We start from the raw sequence: 15,072 nt of genomic DNA on the forward strand, positions 1-15,072 counted from the left end.
CTGTATCTCTTTTTTCCCCACTTGCTTAACTAACACCTATCTCTCCTGCTTACCACGTGGCAGGATGCTGCTGGATCTGTGAGAGGGGTTGAATACCAAATGCTTGGCCATGGCGTCTCCCACAGAGGTAACAAAGGAACATGAAGTGCAGGCTAGTTTGATTCCACTAAGAAAGAGAACCAAGAGTACATGTAAAACAAATATAGCAGTGACATTTGACAGAGTTAAGCTCTGAGGCTTAATAAAAAAGAGAAGTACCTCTTTTTTCTCCTCTTTCTCAAATTCATTCACATAACCATCCCCCCAAAATAATTACAAGGACTTAATGCAAAAACTAGAAAAATTAAGAGACTACCAATAAATTTTTTCTTACCTCACAGAATTTTTAAACAAGGCCAAATACTTGGGGCTCTTCCGTGGAACATGATTGCTGAGAAAGACAAAGTGGTATGAGTTATGGTGTTGTGCTAGCTAAGCTAGAGATCACCAGCCAACGACAATGCCCTCAACAAAAGAAATGCCTCTTCAATCCATCCTAACCCCAAGAAAGTTTTCCTATCACCACACTTCTTAAACCTTAATATGAATTGCCTGAGGATCTATTAAAATTCATTCTGGGCCAAGCATGGTAGTTCACGCCTGTAATCCTAGCACTCTGGGAGGCCGAGGCGAGTGGATTGCTCGAGGTCAGGAGTTTGAAACCAGCCTGAGCAAGAGCAAGACCCCATCTCTACTATAAATAGAAAGAAATTAATTGGTCAATTAATATATATAGAAAAAATTAGCCAGGCATGGTGGCGCATGCCTGTAGTCCCAGCTACCGGGGAAGCTGAGGCAGTAGGATTACTTGAGCCCAGGAGTTTGAGGTTGCTGTGAGCTAGGATAACCTCACGGCACTCTACTCAGGGCAATAGAGTGAGACTCTGTCTCAAAAAAAAAAAAAAAAAAAAATTTCATTCTGATTCAGGAGGCCTGGGGTGGGGCTGAGAGTCTACATTTCTAACAAGCTCTCATTAAATGCTGCTGGTATGAATACTTGAGTAGCAAGGTTCTTCAAAATTAGAGCAGACTATCAAAAATCAAATGAACAGGAGTTGGGAATCTTACCCTGCTAGGAGAGAGAGACAAATAGCTCTGAATCATTAATAAAAAGGAAACATACTAGAAGCAGGGAATAGAATAAAATGAGTTCTTGAGAATCTGAACTCCCAAGCAGAAACACTGATTTAATCATGACTTACTTGATCATGTGGTTGGCATAAGCTCGAGAGCAACAGGTGCTGTAGCGACACAGAGAGCAATGTACATAAGTAGGGAAATGATTAGGAAAATCTGGGATCTCAAAGCTGCACTCCAGACATGTCTGCCGGCCCATAACACTCCTGTGGAAAAAAAAAAAAGGAGAAGATTCTCATCACTGTTTCAGAGGTCCCCACATTGTAGGATTTTAGACAGATCCTACTAAAAGGCTACCAGATGGCACTGGCTATTAGAAGTAATCCTGCCCACCCATTCCCCACCCGCCCAGCACTTAGAAGAAGGCGCTGACATTTTCCTAACAGCTCTCTTCTGGATGTTGCGCTGGACAGGGGGATAAAGGAAGACAGGCAGAGGATCCGTTGAGGAGGTCAGTGGTGTTGCCTCCTGCAAGGCGCTGGGAGGTGTATCATTGGACGATACAGGAACAGTTCGTGGCTGCCCTCGGGAAGCCCGGATTGTCACCTGAGGGTTGAGAGAGGGAATAATTAGACATTATTCACACTAAACCTCAGGACACTGAAAATCCCCATTCCTCCTCTCCCTGTGTCTATAAAAGAAACTGTGGCAAACTGTTTACCTTGGTGCCTGGTTTCAAGCCTTCCAGCTGCTTGGGTTTACGGAAGGTTTTATGGTGCTGAAGCTTGTGTTCGATTTTGTCCTTGGCAAAGAGAAACTGCAGCCGGCATTTGTTGCAGTGATAAACATTTCTCTTCTGAAGGGGGCAAAAGAAAAAAAAAAGAGAGACAAAATCCCTTAAAAGCTTCTCAATAAATTTTCTTCTTTGATGAGTAGGTAGAGGTAGATCAATGCCAACTATATCATTCTTCCCATCTTTCTGTTGATAATTTAAGAGAGTAAGAAAGAAATACACAACACACCCACAAACCCATCATTGAGAATTATCACTTCTGATACTCCCAAATTAAGGTGAACTCCAGGCCAGGGTGACTAGGTTCTCAGCCTGACTTGCTTTAAATTCGGGTGAGTGACCTAAGTAAGCTTGACTTGTTCCTACTATATCTTTACACATTGCAGACAGTGCTACCTAACTCCTGGACACTCTTCTTTTTTTAAAAGAAAAAGTGCATAATAAAAAAAATATTTTTTTTCCATTTATTTTCTATTGTGTTTAACAATTTCAATGCAATGAAAAAAATTCTTTTTATTCCTTACTCTTCCATGTAAATGTGCCTTCAACCCTGACCCTCAGTCCCTTTCCACAGACACAACTTGTTACCAGTTTCCTCAGTATACTTTCAGGGACAGTCTACTATACAGTTGTGTAATGCATTCATATCTCATTATTATCTCCCTATTTTTTTTAACACAAATGACAGTACTTGTGTACACTTTGCTGTTTTTTCACTTAATGTATCAATATATACAATATATATATTCTTTGTGAGATCATTTTGAGGATTCAGTCTACTTAGTATTGAAGTAACATCCACTTCTATGATTTTCTTTGCTAGGATAGCAAAGCTCTATAATTTGAGGCTATGTGACAATTTTCATGTTCCTATTTGGAAATACATCTGTGGTGCACTACCAGCAGTCACTACTGAGCAAATGAGAGGAGAGTGTGAGTGTAAAGGGGTATGCACATTTGTGTGGGTATATGTGAGAACACTGACTGCGAGTGTACCCACTTTGCTACCCATTTTGTATCCTCTCTTACATACTTTCACTCTCCTCTAGAGCTGTGGTCCCATGGCCCACCAAGAACCAGGCCACATAGCAGGAGGCCAGCAGCCAGTGAGTGAGCAAAGCCCTACTGGCACCCACCTCCCCATTGCTCAGCTCACATCACGGCCCGAGCCCCGCCCCCCCCCATCAGATCAGCAGTGGCATCAGACCCTCACCAGAGCACGAACCCCACTGCAAACTGTGTATGTGAGGGATCCAGGTTGTGCTCCCCATGAGAATCCGACACCTGATAATCTGAGGTGGAGCCAAGGTGCCCCCGCTGTGGAGAAACTGTCTTCCATGAAACCGGTGGTCCCTGGTGTCAAAAAGGTTGGGGACTGCTGCTCTAGAGGATCTTTCTTGTAGCATTTTAAAACAAAGTCATATCTATTAATATATCATCGTATAAATAAAATAGAACAAAAAACTCAGTCTATGCTATTTCTTCCTCTGGATCTACCAACCTGGGTCTTCCCTTTCAAAAGCAAACTTCTTTAAATAAATTGTCTCCATTTCCTTACCTCTCATTCATTTGTTCCACTGACATTTGACATCTACCCTACCAACCAACGAAACAGCTCTCTTCCATGTTGCTAAATTAAAGGTCTGCCTATAAGTTTCTATCTTGCTTGACACCTTCCTGTAACATATGACATTTGATCACAACTTTTTCTTTAAATCACTTTCTTCTCAGCTTCCTTGACATAAGACTTCTGGTTTTCCTCCTATGTCTACAGTGCTGGCTTTATGGATAGAGACTATATCCATATGGATAGAGAGAGGATCTTAAGTCTTATTCTCAACAGGGTTGGGAGGCCCGTGACACTCAAGTAATTTAAAATCTACTAGATTTATATAAAGATGATTACTAAATATCTTGTCTACAACCCAGATTTCTTTCCCAGACTTCAGACCTATTATCCAATAGCTACAATTAATGTCTACTGATATTGCTAACTCAGAATATCCAAACTTGTAGTACTGCCACCCCCCCTAAATTTACTTTCTCTAGTATAGAAATCTATCTCAGAAACTAGTCCCCTCATTTATCCAATTGCCCAAGACAGAATCTTAGGCACTGTTCTTGTTTTTTTTTTTTTTTTTTGAGACAGAGTCTCGCTTTGTTGCCCAGGCTTGATTCACCCTAATGGTGAATTAACCTTGAAGTCCTGAGATAAACCCTACTTGGTCCTGGAGGATTTTTTTTTTGGAGACAGAGTGTCACTCTGTTGCCCGGGCTAAAGTGCCGTGGCGTCAGCCTAGCTCACAGCAACCTCAAACTCCTGGGCTCAAGCAATCCTGCTGCCTCAGCCTCCCGAGTAGCTGGGACTACAGGCATGCACCACCACGCCCGGCTAAGTTTTTCTCTATATATTAGGTGGCCAATTAATTTCATTCTATTTTTAGTAGAGACGGGGGTCTCGCTCTTGCTCAGGCTGGTTTCGAACTCCTGACCTTGAGCAATGCACCCGCCTCGGCCTCCCAGAGTGCTAGGATTACAGGCGTGAGCCACTGCACCCAGCCAGCACTGTTCTAAACTACTTCCTTGCTAGCCTCTCTAATCCTTTCCTAAATCACAAATATCACATATCTTTCTCAGTATATCTCAACTCTACCCTCTTTTTCTTTATTTCAAAAGCCAATACCCAGCCACTAACATGTCACCTAACCTACTGAAAAGCCTTTTGGCTAGTCTCCCTAACTCTGGTCTTAATTTCCTTTAAGTGCAGCCAATGTAAACTTTTAACTAAAAGCAAATCTGAACACATTAATACTCCTTTAATGGCTTCCCAATGACTTCTTTTCATGGCTTATAAGATCCTCCATGATTTGTCCCTGCGTAATTTCCAACTCTCCCTCCCCCCTACCCTATGCTCTACACTGAACAGCTCTCAATTTCTTGAACCTCCATACTTTTGCTCTGTGCCTCAGGCACACAGTTCTCTTGTCCTACTACATCTGGCTCATTCTTATTCATCCTTCAGGTATTAAACACCATTGTCTTCCTAGAAATCTTACCAGGCACCCAGACTAGGTATATGTTTTTCTATATCCTATATTTCCCACGACCATACTCTTTATGCTTTACTGTGTGTCTTGCTTACCAAATCTCTAGCTCCTAGCTCAGTATATGGCACGTAACTGAAATTAAATAAATTTTTGCGAACACATGCATATTATCTTATCAAAATTATTTGTCTAGCTCAGCCCAGCATCCATAATTTTAAAAAAGGGGTAATATGGGAATTGCTTGGTGCCTAGTACCTGGTGCCTCATGTAATGCTGTTGGAATGCATTGCCATTTTTGAAGACCTTCAGGCAATAAGGACAGAGCAGATGCCGGGTATCCTCATGGATCATCCGAAAATGGACATCTACCTCAGAGTAGAGTGAGGAGCGATATTGACACACCTGAGTCACATAAAAGGGAAAATAGACTAAGAATGAAGTGAACAACTGAGGCTTTAAGAGAGGTAGCAACAAAAATTTTAAAATATGGGGGAAAAAAATTCTCTAAATGCACAGAAATCAAATCTTTTTTTGACTTTGTAATGCAGGGCTATGTTGTAATAAATTTAGCTGATTTAGGATAAAAATAGAGAAAAGACAGGAACGTTTGAGAACAAGCCATAATCTATAATCAAAAGGAGTAAAGTTTTCTCTGTCCATCTCCAATGGGCAAGTTCAGGAGACAGATACTCCCTTAGTACATATACATGTTCCCTGGCTGAGTATTATACTTGTGGGTATGTTTTTGGCTGGGTGAAGTATTATACTTGAGGATATGTTCTTTTTTTTTTCCTGCATGGAAAATCCTGAAGATAGAAACTGTGTTTACTAATTCTTCTGTACTCCCTCAGAGTTCCCATACTGAATGCAAGCAGTAGGTATTTAGCAATATTCATTGGTGGATTCTTTGAATTCAACCTGAGAGCAAAATGGCTAAAATTTCCTAGAGAAAAAAGGCAATACCTGGCAAACATAAGGCATCTCTCCAGGTTTATGAGTATCCTTCATATGCTGGAGAAACAGTGGCTCACTTTCAAATGCCCACTCACAGATCTTGCACTTGGCTGTAAGAAGAAAAATAATCAATCAAGATACCTAAAAATAAGACCAAAGTCCTGCTGACTCATAATCTTAATTTTCTCTGACTTATATAACTTCATTTGTGTTGTTCATAACAAATAATGTTATATCTCTAGCTCAGACTTCTTACCAAGGATTTGTAGATTTTGAACTATCTACAAGACATTTTAAAATGGATATTCTATCAACTCTAACTTAATTCAGCATCTTCCTGCTTACCATTGTTTCCCTTCTTACTTCCCTATCGCTTCCTGAACTCAAAACTTAGACAATATCTTAGACTCCAAACCACGTATTCTGTCAGCATTACTTCAAAATGTATCTAGGAATTGTCGCTTCTCTATTCTAATAAGCAAAAACCTGGTAGAAGTCCATATAACTTCCTACTGCTAATCAGCTGGCTTCCAACATCACCTTTATCTCTTCAATAAACTTACATAGTACTATTCTTTATACATCATTGCCAAATTAATATTTTTAAATACATGACTTTATTCCTCTGCTCAAGGACAGACAAAAATTATCTCCTATAAATAATTCAACAAACATTTATTAAACACTTAAGTGAGTATAAATAAGAATTTTCCCTCAGAAGACCAATAATCATGAATGGAAGTTCTTATGAGTTATCATTTTTTTTCAATAGTAACACATTCAAGATAATTATACTTTGAAATTGTCCATCTGTCAAGCTTATGAGTATGTAATTCTAAATTTTTAGTAAAAATTTTAATTGTTACATATTTTCTATTATATAGTATGGCCAAAAATAAGATAGTTGTTTGTATTTTCTTACACTGGAATTAGTTTCAAGTTTTTACAGATATGAAAATTGTAAACTTAAATCTTTAAGCATTTATTGTACAATGTCTAATCCCTACCACCCCCACAAAAAAGATGACTGAGGTTGAAATAATTCTTCTTCTTCTTCTTTTTTTTTTTTTTTTTGAGACAGAGTCTTGCTTTGTTGACCAGGCTAGAGTGAGTGCCATGGTGTCAGCCTAGCTCACAGCAACCTCAAACTCCTGGGCTCAAGCAATCCTGCTGCCTCAGCCTCCCGAGTAGCTGGGACTACAGGCACACGCCACCATGCCCAGCTAATTTTTTCTATATATATATTAGTTGGCCAATTAATTTCTTTTTTTTATTTATTTATAGTAGAGACAGGGTCTCGCTCTTGCTCAGGCTAGTTTCGAACTCCGGACCTCGAGCAATCCACCCGCCTCGGCCTCCCAGAGTGCTAGGATTACAGGCGTGAGCCACCGCGCCCGGCCTGAAATAATTCTTTTTTTTTTTTTTTTTTTTTTTTGAGACAGAGTCTCACTTTGTTGCCCAGACTAGAGTGAGTGCCGTGGCGTCAGCCTGGCTCACAGCAACCTCAATCTCCCGGGCTCAGCGATCCTACTGCCTCAGCCTCCCGAGTAGCTGGGACTACAGGCATGCGCCACCATGCCCGGCTAATTTTTTCTCTATATATTTTTAGTTGGTCAATTAATTTGTTTCTATTTTTGGTAGAGACGGGGTCTCGCTCAGGCTGGTTTCGAACTCCTGACCTTGAGCAATCCGCCCGCCTCGGCCTCCCAAAGTGCTAGGATTACAGGCGTGAGCCACCGCGCCCGGCCTGAAATAATTCTTTAAAGTAAGACAAACAAATAAAAGCCAGGCGTTTTTAATCTGGGGTTCATGGAACAGGCCTCAGGGAAACCAGGCATCCCTTGAAATTATTTGTAAAAAAGTAAAATGTGTATTTTTAGGAAGACAATTCACACATTTTGTATTTATTTTCAAAGGGGTCTGCAATCCCATTTAGAAACACTGCCTAAAAGTACATTAGGTGCTACAAAGACACATATAAATAAATTCTGCCTAAAGGAATGAGGAATAGCTTTAAAAAGACATATAAACTGAATCTTCAAAGAATGTGGGTTTGAGAGACAGAGAAGTCAAGATGAAAGGCATGTAGGCACGAAAGTTCATGATGTTTGGGAAACAATTAACATGACAGCAGCAAGACAATACTTTCTCCTTTTTAAATTCTACCAATTCACTTAACCTCATTTTTTTTTTTTATGATATAGTCTCAGTCTGTTGCCCGGGCTAGAGTGCCGTGGCGTCAGCCTAGCTCACAGCAACCTCAAACTCCTGGGCTTAAGCAATCCTTCTGCCTAAGCCTCCTGAGTAGCTGGGACTACAAGCATGCACCACCATGCCCGGGCTAATTTTTTCTATATCTTTTTAGTTTTCCAGCTAATTTCTTTGTATTTTTAGTAGAGACGGGGTCTCGCTCTTGCTTAGGCTGGTCTAGAACTCCTGACCTCAAGCGATCCTCTCGCCTAGGCCTCCCAGAGTGCTAGGATTACAACCATGAGCCACCGTGCCCGACCGACTTATCTCCAAGCTACAGTGAGTGCCGTGGTGTCAGCCTAGCTCACAGCAGCCTCAAATTCCTGGGCTCAAGCAATCTTACTACCTTAGCATCCCTAGTAGCTGGGACTACAGGCATGTGCCACCATGCCCGGCTTATTTTTTCTATATATATTAGTTGGCCAATTAATTTCTTTCTATTTAGAGTAGAGACGGGGTCTCAATCTTGCTCAGGCTGGTTTTGAACTCCTGACCTCGAGAAATCCGCCCACCTGGGCCTCCCAGAATGCTAGGATTATAGGCGTGAGCCACCGCGCCCGGCCATCTCCAGGTCTTTCTTATTCTATGATTTCCCTGGGCAATCTCATTCAATCTCAAAGGCTTTTCCTACAACCATCCTATGTTTCAGCTTTAATGCCATAGCTGTCACACAACATCAATAATAAAAATGACAGTAAGCACAAGTACTATGCTAAGATTTACACGTATTATCTCATACCAAGAAAATTAGTAAAGTAGGAATTCAAGATAGATATCAGGGGATTTAAGAGATCTCTAGTAACCTTTGACAGATGAATTGTATATGGGAAAGAGGTAACAGAAAAAGATTCAAGAGGGAAGAATGAAATGATTCTGCATAGTGGCTATCCTAAAACTGTCCCTCCAAGTACCATCGCCCCACAACCGCAACCTCCTTAACACCCAACACAGTCTCCTACTTTGAGAAAACAGGCATGAACTACTACAGCTTATGCTTCCTGTTTCTCTTTTTACATTCAGACCTAGTCCTGCAGATTCCTATTTTTCAAATTATGGAAGGATAGATCCCTTATGCCATTCTAAGGCTCATCCAACCTCATCATTCCATGTCCCAACACTTTTGTCAATCGACTGTTAATTCTCCCTCTCTTGATCTTTTTCTCCAAAAGCTCCTCCTCCTGACACCTGAACATGATTAAGCCTCCTGAAGCACCCTTCTGTCAATCTTACCTCTTCTTCAGTCCACCATTTTCTCCTTTCCATCAACATAAGATTATTTGAAAGAGTAACCTATATTTGTTCCCTTTGAGTACTAAAGAGGTGGGGTAATGATGCCAGGAGGAACAGTGTTAGAATATCTGACAAAATGTAGCCAAGGATAGTCACTATGGAACACAGGAATAAGAACCAATAATCTTAAACAGTTTTGAGCCCTGAGTCTCTGTGAGACTAATGAAAACTATGTAATCCTCCCCTGAAAAGTGCTCACATATGCAAAGTTTGCATATGATTTCAAGGGATTCACAGTAAACCTAATAACCAAGCAGATTAAGATCTCTATACGAGATTTTTATAAAAGAGTATGAATCAGTATAAAGCAAACTTGTGAAAGAACCCTAGAACCACACAGTGTCTAGTCATGCACTGCCCTTAAGCAAGTATGAATAAAAATGCAATGCTATTAAGATTATACTTTTATCACCATTAAATATAATGCTCCATTGATATTCTGATGACAACTCAGGAATTTGAAAACAAACCAGGTATTAGATGATAGTTATGGATTTCTGATTAATACTGTTAGGTCTTAACAAAGGAATGTGGCTATATACAAAAAAAATCCTTTTTTACAGATACATAGTAAATACTTAGGTGTGAAATGTCATGATGTCTATAATTTAATTTAAAAACACTCCAGAAGATAAAAAGGAAAAAATTTCCACCAAATTAAAAAGAAAGTACTAGGTCCAAAAATATTAACATTAAAAGATAAACTACTTTTTGAAAAGACACCTGCACTACCATGTTTACTGCAGTACTATTTACAGTAGCCAAAATATGGAATTGACCTAAGTGCCCATCAAAGAATGAATGAGTAAAATGTGGTATAGCTGGGCATGGTGGTGCATGCTTATAATCCTAGAGCTTTGGGAGGCCAATGCAGAAGGATCGCTTGGGCCTAGGAGTTCAAGATTACAGTGAGATATGGTAGCACTGGGTGATAGTGAGACCCTGTCTCTAAAGAAAAAAAAGGAAAAAAAGAAAATGTGGTATATTTGCACAATGAAATATTACTCAGCCATTTAAAAAAAAAGGAAATCCTTGTAGTTCCATTTACGGCAAATGGATGGAACTGGAGAACATATTAAGTGAAATAAGCCAAGCATAGAAAGACAAATATCACATGTTCTCACTTGTATGTGGGAGCTAAAAAGCTGGATCTCATGAAGATAGAGAATAGACTTATGGTTACCAGAGGCTTGGAAGGATTGGGGGAAGGGGGAGGAAGAGAAGCTGATTGATGGGTACAAATACAGGCAGGGTTTGATAGAAGAAATAAGACCTAGTATTAGATCAGTACGGTGACTATAGTTTATAGTAATCTATAATACATTTCAAAATAGCTAGAAAAGAATAATTCGAACATTTCTAAACAAAGAAAACAAAAATATTTAAGGTGATGGATATCCTAAGTACACCAATTTGATTTTTACAAATTATATGAAAGTATTAAATTATCACAGGTACCCTGAAACTATATACATCTATTATACATCAATAAAAAATAGCTACTTTTATGCAGGATCTGTCATGGGTGTTAAAAAGGCAGTTAGGAAGGAATCCAAGAATAAAACTAATATAAACTGATATAAGGAAAGGTGATTTTTTTTTGGAAAGGTGATTTTTGGTCAGTATACATTTTAAGTCATAAGAGACTCAAAAATTAAAAGTCAAGGGCCAGGCGTGGTGGCTCACACCTGTAATCCTAACACTCTGGGAAGCCAAGGTGGGAGGATCCCTCAAGGTCAGGAGTTCGAAATCAGGCTGAGCAAGAGTGAGACCCTGTCTCTACTAAAAACAGAAAGAAATTAATTGGCCACCTAAAAGTATATAGAAAAAATTACCCAGGTATGGTAGCGCATGCCTGCAGTCTTAGCTACTTGGGAGGCTGAGGCAGAAGGATTGCTTAAGCCCAGGAGTTTGAGGTTGCTGTGAGCTACGCTGACGCCAGGGCACTCTAGCCCGGGTAACAGAGTAAGACTCTGTCTCAAAAAAAAAAAAAAATTAAAAGTCAGGAATAATAGAGTAAAAAGTCAAAAGAAAAAGATCAATGAGGGTTTACAAAGTCTATTTCTTTCCATAAGAAAAAACTTATCTTCCCTTTGTGGAGTCCATACATATATGGAATGACAAAAACTCACCCACCAGATTCTACATAAAAATAAGTTAGGTGTTTTCACTGGAAGGTGTGGATCCCCTAGCTTCACATAACTGACAGTGAAGAATCTGGGTCCTATCCTAGACCAAGATGGCCACCCTGGCACTATATAGTGTCACAACGGTTGACTCCAACAAATATTCTACTCCCAAATGATTAGTCCAAAGTTCCACTGACCAATACGGCAGCCATCAGCAACATGTGTCTAGTGAACACTTGAAATATGGTAACCACTAATTAAGATTTGTATTTCAGGGCCGGGCGCTGTGGCTCACGCCTGTAATCCTAGCTCTTGGGAGGCCGAGGCGGGCGGATTGCTCAAGGTCAGGAGTTCAAAACCAGCCTGAGCAAGAGCGAGACCCCGTCTCTACTATAAATAGAAAGAAATTAATTGGCCAACTGATATATATATAAAAAAATTAGCCGGGCATGGTGGCGCATGCCTGTAGTCCCAGCTACCCGGGAGGCTGAGGCAGAAGGATCACTCGAGCCCAGGAGTTTGAGGTTGCTGTGAGCTAGGCTGACGCCACGGCACTCACTCTAGCCTGGGCAACAAAGCGAGACTCTGTCTCAAAAAAAAAAAAAAAAAAAAAAAGATTTGTATTTCAAAAAATCTGTTTTTGAATTAGGAAAAAAATGCTGTTGAAATGATTATATGTTGAATATTGAGTTAAATAAAATATACCATTAAAATTAATTTTGCTTGGTTTAAAAAAACCTTTTTTTAAGGGGTGGGGATCTTGCTATGTTGCCCAGACTAGTCTTGAACTCCTAGCTTTCACTGATCTTCCTGCCTCAGCTTCCCAAGTAGCTGGGATTACAGGTGTGAGCCAATGCATTAGCAATTTTTTTCTTAAAACTTTACTTCCAAGGCCCCCAGTGATACCCAAAACCTTGGATAATACTCTATATAAATTAGGTACCATAAAAGATTAACAAAAATAACAATAAAATAGAGCAATTATAATATACTGTAATAAAAGTTATATAAATATGGTTTCTCTCTCTCTTGAAATATTTTATTGCATTGTATTCTATCTGTTTTGGGATTGTAGTTAACAGAAAGTAACTGAAAGGATAACTGAAACCATGGAGAGCAAAACCTCGGATAAGCAGGTACTACTATATTTAAAGTGACTACTAAAAAAATTAAAATCACACATGAAGCTCACATTATATTTCTATTGACCAGTGCTAGCCTAAGCTACTTAAGGGAATTCCATTTCCCTTGCCAGTAACTGGTTTAAGAATGGGCCTATGACCCAATTATGGCCAAGGAGATATAAAGGGAAAGCAATTCTCACTAATAATAGATTCAGGAAAGAAACAAAAGGGAAAGTATGGTCTCTTCTTTGTCTAGAGAATTTTGTGTCTGGACATAGTGCCTATGACTAATGCAGCCACCTGCTATGAGCCAGAGACAAGAGAATTGTTAAGGTCTAGCTTAAAGCCTGCTTCCACTTCTAGATCTCCCAGTTAAATGATACAACAGGTCTTTACTGTTTAATTCATCTTTAGCCAAGGATTTTCATTTGTAGCAAATGCATCCAGATAATATGCAAATTTGTCTTTATGCTTTTGATCATGCTGTTTCTAATCACCTAAAAGTATTTCTTACTAATTTCTATCCATCTATATCTTTCTTTTATTTGAAGACCCTAAAAGTTTAAGCATTACCTTCTGTGAAAGCCACAAAGATCTTTTCCCTTCTCTGAACTATTTCACGTACCATTGGTATCATATACTGCAGTGGCCCCCAACCTTTTTGGGCACCAGGGACTGGTTCCACAGAAGACAATTTTACCACATATAGGGGGTGGGGTGGGTGCCAGAGCTCAGGTAGTGATGCAAGCCATGGGGCTGTAAATACCGATGACGCTTTGCTCACCCTCTTACCTGCCACTCAATTCCTGCTGTGTGGCACCCCCAGTCCCTAAGTTTCATGGAAGACAATTTTTCCAAGGACTGGGGGACAGAGCTCTGTAGCCCAGTCCATGGTCTGGGTTGGGGACCACAGATATAATGCATATATTTCTAATATATTGTCCTGTTCTCCCATTTTCCTACATTTACATATTTTTATCTTTCAACAAAACTGGAAACCCCATAAAGGACATTAGAAATATTCTGAAGACTGGGCTCGAATCCTCACGATGTCTCCTCACTAGAGGTGTATGCTCTTAAATGAATGAATTAATTTCTATGAGTTTGTGTTCAGCCCTGTGCTCCCTCATCTGTAAAATATACAGTATGGGTAACACTCCAACTCACCATATGTTACACTGAAAGCACTGTCTTAATGATAAAGTACTTTATAATATTATATTATCTTTTATCCTACATAAAACTTATCAGTATACTAACTAAAACAGAAGTCCAAATATAGATGACTACTCCTTCTATAAAAAGATCTGGCCGGGTGCAGTGGCTGACACCTGTAATCCTAGTGCCAAAGTGAGAGGATCGCTTGAAGCCAAGAGTTCGAAACCAGCCTGAAGAGCGACCCCATCTATACAAAAAATAGAAAAGTTAGCCAGGCATGGTGGCGCATGCCTGTAGTCTCAGCTACTCAGGTGGCTGAGACCAGAGGATTGCTTGAGCTGAGAAGTTTGAGGCTGCAATGAGCCATGACGATGCCACTGCACTCTACCCAGGGCAAGAGAGCAAGACTGTCTCAAAACAAACAAACAAATTCTTTACATTTGTTTCTCTATAGTGGTCCTGAACCAAAGCCCCTAATGACTCAGGATCTAAAACTAAACTCAATCCATGCTTGAACAGAACAAAAGTCAGTTTTATAGTAAAATAGGGTTAGTGAAGTACAGAGTTGGCTACAAGTATGCAAAGTACTTCCTCTACACTGTTACCCACATATAAATAAATATAATGGGCTCCCTCAGCACCATTGGGCTCCCTCAGCACCATTCAATGAGTAAAGAGCAAGGTATATTCCCCTGGAGTTTTAAGAGTTTCCAAACTTACTAGTAGATTCATAGGGACTATGAACATTTTCCAAGTGGCACTGGAGCTGGAAGGGAGTGGAAAACTGGCGATAACAGTGTTGGCAGATAGTATGACCATCCACCTCACCATTCTGCTGATCGAGTTCTACGTGGTGTTTCATATGGTTCATGAATCTGTTGCAAAGTACAGAGAACATAAAAAATCAGTAGCCTTTGAGAAATACAGCGGTAGAAGCACAGAATAAACATTATCTACTCCCCTCCACCCTCAAATTTCCTTTGTTTGGGACAGTCCTTTTCTGAGCTCAGAAAGATAATGGTTCTTGACTAGAGAGTTCTGTGGAAGGAGAGGCACTGGTTTCCCTTGTCCTACCCAAATTATCTTTTATTACCACACTATCTCCTTCTAGAGGACTAATTATTGATGTAATGATAACTCTCAGCAAGACTATATAATGGGACCATTCTCCAAAGAGAAAGACTTAAATATGTAGAAAAATTTAAGTCTTC

The 15,072-nt window shown here is 39.9% G+C and overlaps 1 protein-coding gene across 3 annotated transcripts in view; it reads right to left on the reverse strand.

The window, feature by feature from the left end:
• The window catches only part of POGZ (pogo transposable element derived with ZNF domain), a 59,549-nt gene that overhangs the window by 4,158 nt on the left and 40,319 nt on the right, over positions 1-15,072 (reverse strand). For 2 of the 3 annotated variants that reach the window (XM_012767587.3, XM_012767591.2), the window contains 8 exons: positions 14,582-14,736; positions 5,920-6,020; positions 5,212-5,358; positions 1,838-1,972; positions 1,550-1,722; positions 1,242-1,382; positions 374-430; positions 54-166 (listed from right to left, as the gene is read on the reverse strand). In XM_012767587.3, coding sequence (XP_012623041.1) covers positions 54-166; positions 374-430; positions 1,242-1,382; positions 1,550-1,722; positions 1,838-1,972; positions 5,212-5,358; positions 5,920-6,020; positions 14,582-14,736 — 1,022 coding nt within the window. The remainder of the gene's footprint in view (positions 1-53; positions 167-373; positions 431-1,241; positions 1,383-1,549; positions 1,723-1,837; positions 1,973-5,211; positions 5,359-5,919; positions 6,021-14,581; positions 14,737-15,072) is intronic. The other variant, XM_012767590.3, reaches the window with a different exon arrangement.

The sequence above is a fragment of the Microcebus murinus genome, chromosome 2, assembly GCF_040939455.1.
Source record: "Microcebus murinus isolate Inina chromosome 2, M.murinus_Inina_mat1.0, whole genome shotgun sequence".
NCBI classification, from domain to species: Eukaryota; Metazoa; Chordata; class Mammalia; order Primates; family Cheirogaleidae; genus Microcebus; species Microcebus murinus.